At 36.6% G+C, this 8,361-nt stretch overlaps 1 protein-coding gene across 1 annotated transcript; it reads right to left on the reverse strand.

Annotated features, from left to right (window-relative positions):
- Positions 1-671: 671 nt before the first annotated feature.
- Positions 672-3,895, reverse strand: LOC137627002 (uncharacterized). Its single transcript, XM_068357984.1, has 2 exons — positions 1,406-3,895; positions 672-870 (listed from the first exon to the last, which is right to left on the reverse strand). The coding sequence occupies exon 1, from the start codon at positions 3,893-3,895 to the stop codon at positions 2,237-2,239; it is 1,659 nt and encodes a 552-aa protein (XP_068214085.1). The 3' UTR covers positions 672-870; positions 1,406-2,236.
- Positions 3,896-8,361: the final 4,466 nt, after the last annotated feature.

The following is an 8,361-nucleotide window of genomic DNA, read 5'->3' on the forward strand; positions in this document are numbered from 1 at the left end:
GTAGAAAGGGCATTAATGGATTATGTGCTGATAACTAAAAGAATGTTTGGAAGATTGAAAGACGTGCACGTGTTTAGGGGTATGGCTAACGGTATGTCTGATCATTTTTTGGTGGAAGGAAAATTAGTTGTAGCAAAAGAGTGGGGGAATAGAGTAGGTGGATGTAAAAGGGAGCTAGTGAGGGTTGAAGAGCTAATAAAAACGGGGGTAAAAAGTAAATATCAGGAAAGGTTGAATATGGCATATGACGAGGTGAGAGTAAGAGAAACTGGTAATTTAGAGGAAGAGTGGAAGTTAGCAAAAGAAAATTTTGTTGGGATTGCAAGTGATATATGTGGCAAGAAGGTTGTTGGAGGCAGCATAAGGAAGGGCAGTGAATGGTGGAATGAAGGAGTGAAGGTAAAAGTGGAAGAGAAAAAGAGGGCTTTTGAAGAATGGCTGCAGAGTAATAGTATAGAGAAGTATGAAAAATATAGAGAGCAAAAGGTGGAAGTAAAGCGCAAGGTACGTGAGGCAAAGAGGGCAGCTGACCTGAGGTGGGGTCAGGGACTGGGTCAGTCATATGAAGAGAATAAGAAGAAGTTTTGGAAAGAAGTGAAGAGAGTAAGGAAGGCCGGCGCAAGAATTGAAGAGACAGTGAAAGATGGAAATGGAAGGTTGTTAAAAGGAGATATTCTGAATTAATTACTGTGAATAATAAACCAAGAAAAAACACAAGAAATTTAATAATAAATTCTACAGTTTAATTTATCAATCTGTTGGGAATATCCTTGCTTCCTGGTTTGCAACAGGTAATCCCAAACCATACGCGGTAGAGGGATGGTGCTGGCCCTGCTGCCAACTCACAGTTTCAGAATAAATCAAGAGAATCTGAAATGAGGGAAATCCTAATATAAGAAGGGACTCCTAATCAAATTAACTAAATAAAAATTAATGTAAAACTTAAGAAAAATGACTCAAGTAAAATATATATATATAAAGTAAACCTCTAAATGCTCATGAGCAATGCAAATAAGTGGGCATGTCCATCCAAACATACGTAAAAACAATGAGGCAACGAAGCACGAGATTGAGAGGCTAAGCAAAACTGGGATGAACAAGTAGTTACTGGGTTAACCCGGCAGACCATAAATATAAAATTATGGCTTGAAAAATATGAATTACTACCTGTTAAATATAAGTAAAAGTAATATGCTAGCTCCAAAAATATTAATGTTGCCTTTAAATTAAGGTCCAAAAGACATAATAGGCTTACTTGGTAAATATAATTACATACATGGGTACCAATCGAATATGATTCTCTTGATAAATTTCATGGGGAAATTCTGTTAGGACATTATTGTTAACAATAATTACTGAAATTGAAATCGCAAATGACAAGCACCAAACGAAATTTGCAACAAACCTTCAAATTTTCAGCTATCCTTTCCAGGTCCAAATTAAGCCGAATAGTCGTATTAGCAACTAGATGGTATCGGTTGGCAAGTTGTTCTTCGTGGAAATGGTGGCGGCCTAAGGAGGATAAAAGGCAGCATTATCCGCCTCCCCACCCTCGGTACATGGGCCAGGTCACAGATACATTTAGCACTTCATAGTTCCTTTATAATGCACTGCACTTAAGATTTGTATGATCGTAGTACCGATCTCAAAGTCGCGCTGTGCTAGGTAGTGGTCACGTCTTCACTGTCCCTCTCCTTCCAAGCTACTCCTGCTCCAAAGTATTTTGGGAACGGGGTTGACGCTGGAAGATAACCAAACTAGGCAGTAACTAGTTACAGGGTTAACGTAATTAACTACCTTCGTTGCTGTTTGCTTGGTGCTTGGTATAGTTAAGTTAAAAGAAAATCAATTTACCAAACATTTATTTAAATGATGAAGGAAATGCATATATTTACCAAGCAATTACAACTAAAGAACAAAGACACCCAAACAGCAGGATATAACTTTAATAATTAATGCTTATTTTAGAGTATAAGGAAGCAATAAAAGCAAACTACATGAGAATACGAGACTAACTAATAATATTACGCAAAATAATGAAACTCTCTTATATTAATAAGAAGGAAAAACTAAGGATAAACATAACTTTCCAAACACTCCCAGGAAAGGCCATTCAATTTTGTAGTAATAAAAAATTGAATGGTAACCAGTTACTAATGCTTATTTCATTAGTAATTTTGCAATAATAAAAGATTTCAAAACAAACCAAAAACAAATGTGTTTATACAAGCAAAAATCAAATCAAACCATCTTTAGCCAGTTTAAGGTTTCTCTCATTTGCCCTAATGGCAGCTTTCCGCCGAGGCCTAACAGCATCTGCCTCTGGTATTTGTGCTTCAGCTGTGTTTTCTTGCAGTGTCCTATTTTGCTCATATTCCCTGATGCTCATCAAAGGTATAAGGCTCTCGACATGCATATCCACACGGGATCTATTACCTTTCATTACTGTTGCCCCTGTAACTTCTTGCAAGTCATTTACTTGCACTTTCAAGACCTTCCCCATAGGGTAATTTGCAGGCTTCTGCATGGCTTCTTTAATCAATACAACATCTCCTACTTGCAATGGTTTGTGGCCAATAGGCATATATCTGGATTTTTCATCTATTGCTTGACTAATAAGTTGAGCAAGAAATTCTGAATTATATAATTCTATTAATTTTAAGCGAGCTTTGCGAAGCTTGCTATAATTCTCCCTAATTTGTTCTGTAGAATTAGGATTCCAGGAGGGATCATCCATAGGTATAGGTTGTAAGTTAGGGATTATATTCAAAGATACAAGTTCATAACCCTTAAGTAATATTTCCGGTGTAATTGGGGCAGGTATATTTTCATTCAGGTTGCAGTCTCTGAGAGCTTCTTTAAAAGCCACTGGCCTTCTGTTGACAAGGTGCACAACTTCACTAATTAAAAACTCAAAATCTACAAAACTCAATACCGAATTCTTTATCGCACCATAAATCAGCCTTTTTACAAGTTTAACACAACTCTCAACTAATGAACCAAGTTGTTTACAACCCTTGTAATACTGTTGAAATTCAAGAGCTTTGATATTATTCTCTTGCAGATATTGTCTAGTATTAGGATCACTGAGAAAAGCCTTAATGATATTTGTGCCACTTACTATTTGAGTGCTTTTGTCAGAAAAAAACTTCTCAGGCATGCCAAACTCATGAATGTGCATTTGGAATGCTCTCAGAAACTTAGGCATTGAAAGATCTAAACAAACCTTTAAATTTATTGCACGGCTCCAAAGGCACGTAATGCAAAGCAACCAAACTTTAACCTTCTTGCCATTCCAAATAATCCAGTATGGTCCCAAATGATCCATAAAACTATATCTATATGGAATATTTGGGGGTTCTAACCGGATATCTCTATATGGTGACTGATTTAACTTAATGTTTTTCAGATTAAACCTCCTACAATTTATGCATTGCTTTAGAATTCTCTTTACTGTAGAGAAGTAATGTGGTATATAAAATTGTTTCCTTAATTCTGAGAGCAAAGCATACAACCCTGCATGGGAAGTTTTCCTGTGTGTATCAAGAATGATACATTTGGTAAGCAAACTTGATTTCGACAAGAGAATGGGAACAAATTCATACTTGTTCATATCTTTCCAGCGTGAACACTTACTCTTAACTCTGAGAACATTATCTTTGTCAAGAAATATGTTGAGCTGGCCTACAATATTTGGCATGTCTTTACTAGCAGGATTCTTAGAAGAAAAGTAATCAAACACTTCTGGGAAATGGACTCTCTGATCTTGAGAAATCAAGATAGAATTTGCCCTAGCAAAAAGCTCGTCCACCTCAAAACAGATTAAATGTGAATACTTAGCTGGATCGCTATCTCTCAATTTAATCTTACATTTATTGACAAATTTAAGAACCATGTGTTGTACTGCTACAAGTTTATGAAAATCCGAAAACCGATCCATAGGGAAAAGGTGAACAGCCCTTTCGCTACCATGCACTGCAGTTGCAACATAAAGTTCCCTAGAATCATCATTCCTGTTCATCTTAGACCCTGATATCAAAGGGTTTGGGATAACTACCTTAAAGCAATCTCCTGTCACATCTTTACAGAGATGTGGTGGACCAGTCAGAAATGAAGATTTCATCAGCATTTTGTAAGAAGTAGGACGACTAGCACTATCAGCTGGGTTTACAGACCCTCCACAAAAATTAAAAGCAATGGGATGCACTTCACACAACTGGCCGATATTATGTAGTCTATTTATTACAAACGCATTAAGATTCTTCAATTTATCAATCTTATTAACATGGGAATTCAGCCAATTAAGACAGACCAAGCTGTCAGTGTAGAGCTCCAAACCAGTAATATTAATGGGTTTCACACACATAAGCCCAGCAAGTTCTTTGAATGTGTCAATAAGGACTTCCGTGCCAAAGGCTATGGCTTGAAATTCCAAGCAAGGAATAGATTTTGTAGATAGTTGCTTATTGATCAATCTATTCTTTGAAAACAAGAATTTAAGCTCCTTAGTAGTCTCATTCACTATGTATATAACTGTCGCATATATCACACGTGAACTATCAGTAAATGCGACAAGTTTGTAACTACCATCTCTCCTGCCCACATATTGCTTTACTGCAACTTCAGGAGCAGAGTTAACCTGAGTAGCAATATTTCTCCATTCCCGTAATTCCTCTTCAGGCAACCTAGTGTCCCATTCTAAATCCTTCATATACTGCAGTTTCTGCATAAATAGCCTAGCTCTATTCAAGAGTGGCATATTGAAATTAAGAATATCATAATTTGAAGCAATGGACCTCAAGATTTCCCTTTTACTAGAAGCCATTTTATCTAGATTCAGACTTTGGGTAGCAAGAGTATCCTCAGTCCTGTCCCAAATAAGACCAAACAGTTTAACTTTAGTAGGTGTAGATTCTTTGCCATGTTCATCAATTATACTTTGGAGTTTAATCTGATTTGTGACAAATTGTTGGAATGAAAACTTATATGGCTCAAATATGTCCTTTAAATGATTAAATGCCCAATGTAAAGTATAAGTACTATTTGTTGTATAGGCACAATTATCCATGTAGCAGAGATCATATATACATCTCTTGAGATCCCTAATTTCTTGGGCGTCATCTGTAATATCCAAAATCAAAATTTTGTATAGCCCAAGAAGTAACATTGCTGGACTTGGTTTTAACCCAAAAGGCAATCTAATATGTTTATATGGAACAAGAGAAAAATCTTGCTTAGCAACATTCCTAAACCAATAAAAAAGAAGTTTACCCTGGTCACTCTCTGGCAGTTCAATCTGTAAGAAAGCCTTCTTCAAATCAAAACAAAGAACTTTTTCATCAAACCTAAGCTGCAGAACAGCTGTCGAGACCTTCCTATTTAAGCATGGGCCTGTCAACATTGCTTGGTTATGAGACACAGTCATTGGCTTATGAGTATCTTTTTCCGAGAGATTTGACAAATATACAATTCTGCATTTTGTCGATTCCTTATCCATTCTGAAAATAGGCATATGGGGTAGGAAACTGAAGTTAGGATTCTCTTTAAGAAACTCTGGTAAGTTGTCAACCCTTTTTATTATCCCCAGGTTTTCTTGTTCCCTGAAGACTTCATCCATCATAGATAGATGTTGTCTATTTCTATACTTTCTTAAATTAGAATTCAAAATTAATTTGGATAGACGTTGGTTATTTCCCAAGAGATGCGACACTTCACTGTTCCAGAGGAGAGGCATAACTAACCTTCCCTCCTCGTTCCGGGTAGTTGACTCCAATACAAAATCAATTAGCTTATCATGGGACTCAATAGAAGTATCATTGTAATAATTGTTATCATAGTTTAATATTCTGTGCCTTTCTTGGAAAATAATATTATCCACAGCTTTCTGCAGTTCTGTCTCATTAACATTTCCCTTTTCATCCACAACTGATATTTCAGGATTACTGTCCAGGGAAATAGGACTCTTAGCTGAATTTTCCAACACTGGGGCAATATCAGAATCTCCAAGCTTACTTACAACATTACATGACAAAAACTGAGGCCTTATGCAGGGTAAATACTTCAAATTATCTGAGATTGTGTCAACTTGGCCACAAAGCATAATTCCATATGAACTTTCAAGATATACTGAAGGAACAGTGCCACCAAAAATCTTGGTACTTACAGGAATTGCATATTCACAGTCAGTTCCCAGCAATAAATTAATATTTGCAATTTCATCATCTGTAGCTTTTAAAAATTTATCGGCAAGAGAATAGCCCCTTTTAGAAAACTCATGAACAATCTTCCCAAGACCTGGAAGGTGGAGTCTAGTTTTAATTTCAGGAATACAAACTGCCTCAACTATGTGACATTCATGCTCAGACATCAACTGAAGTCTAACTATTTTGGTATTGAAGGTTCTAGACTCATTAAACCCTTTCACAACTAAACTAAAATTTGGATTAATCACCTCAAACCCCTGCCTATCAGCTAAATCACTATTAACAAATGTCATCTGCGATCCACTATCCTTTAAGCATCTTACCAGTGAACCATCAGGAAGGGGCGAGCTGAATGTGGGCAAGATAGAACTAGATACAGCAGTCACGTGCAAAGTATTAAGATCAACGCATGCTATACCGTTATGTGACACTGTATTTGGGGTATCAGTTGAAATATCTGATTGCTGAGAATCTCTACTTGGGCACAAAAATGAAAAGTGCCATTTACTACAATGCTTGCATTTGGTATTAAACCTAAATTTACAATCTTTGGTTCTGTGAAAATTTGCACATTTACAGCATGCATGCAAACTTTTAAGCTTCTCTGTCTTCAATTTAGGAGAGGCAAAATTTAGGCATTTATATATTGGATGATCTGAAGACTCCCCGCTCTTACTACAAAGAATGCATGCACGAAATCTACTGGGAACAGATTCATCCACGGGCTTAACATTTGCTGCAAAACTAGAAATAGCAGCATCACATTCATTGGACTTTCTTTTCCTTTTAAATTTCTCTTGGGCTTCGACATACCGTTCTGTAGCTTCAAATATGTGATCATCAATTTCCTTTAAAGAAGGTTTAGAGTTTCCTGTGATCTGAATTAATTGTGACCTAAAGCTTTCATTTAGAGAGCTCCAATAAAAGAACTGAAGAATGTCATCCACAGAAACTGAGAGATTATTGAAAGTATCTCTGATCATTTTCATCTCTCCAATAAGCTTATATGGGTCATCCTGGTAAGAAAGTCTTAGCTCTGACAACAGTTTAATACTATCATACTTCTGAACAATTACTGACCCAAATGCTTCCATAAGCAGTTTTTTGGCATCCTCATATGTTCGACTCCCTGAACTCAAAGACTGAATAAGTGTATGGGGTTCCTTCCGAGTCTGTCTTTGAAGGTACAAAAGTTTTGTGTAGGAGTTCAAATTAGCTCTACCAGTTATATCCTCAAAATCTCTAAAGAACTTCTCAATACTCTCTCCCCTAGCATGACTATACACTGGAAGTGGCAACTCTGGAAGCTTGAGCTTGTTACTTACATCATTACCGTCACATATATTTGGAACACTTTTGAGCAATGAAATGGCACTAGTAATTTTTTCATCATATTCATCACAACTCTTAAGTTCAGCAGCAAAACCACCCTTATCCGACTTCCAAATAAGCTCACAAATCTGTGTGTTACAGTCATCAAGTTTCTGTCGTAAACTATCCAAAGAGAGAATATTTTCTTTGACCTCACATGAGGTGAAAGATCCACAGTTATCCTGAACATTCTTACACTTTTTGGTTACTTGCGTCCTGTGGTGAGCTCTGACAGACTTTAAATAATCCAAGTCACCCATCATGTGTAAAAATATGAAGTACTACTAAAATAACCGCAATTTCGGATAAACAAAGTAATAGGTTTGCAACGCAATTTGCAATATTAAATGTTACAAAATAATAATCAAATCACAAATTTTCTCAAACGAGTAACCTAACAAGAGCAACTTAATATACTCGAGAAATTCAATACAATACACAAGGATATTTGCCTATACAGCGACACAAATATGAAACATGAAGAGTAAATATGACCCTAACCATGACCTTAGGTGAGGAGTTCCACGAAGCAAGGACCCACAGACTGCCCCACGTTGGGCGCCATATTCTGAATTAATTACTGTGAATAATACACCAAGAAAAAACACAAGAAATTTAATAATAAATTCTACAGTTTAATTTATCAATCTGTTGGGAATATCCTTGCTTCCTGGTTTGCAACAGGTAATCCCAAACCATACGCGGTAGAGGGATGGTGCTGGCCCTGCTGCCAACTCACAGTCTCAGAATAAATCAAGAGAATCTGAAATGAGGGAAATCCTAATAT

This window comes from Palaemon carinicauda, chromosome 34 (genome assembly GCF_036898095.1).
Source record: "Palaemon carinicauda isolate YSFRI2023 chromosome 34, ASM3689809v2, whole genome shotgun sequence".
Classification (NCBI taxonomy): domain Eukaryota; kingdom Metazoa; phylum Arthropoda; class Malacostraca; order Decapoda; family Palaemonidae; genus Palaemon; species Palaemon carinicauda.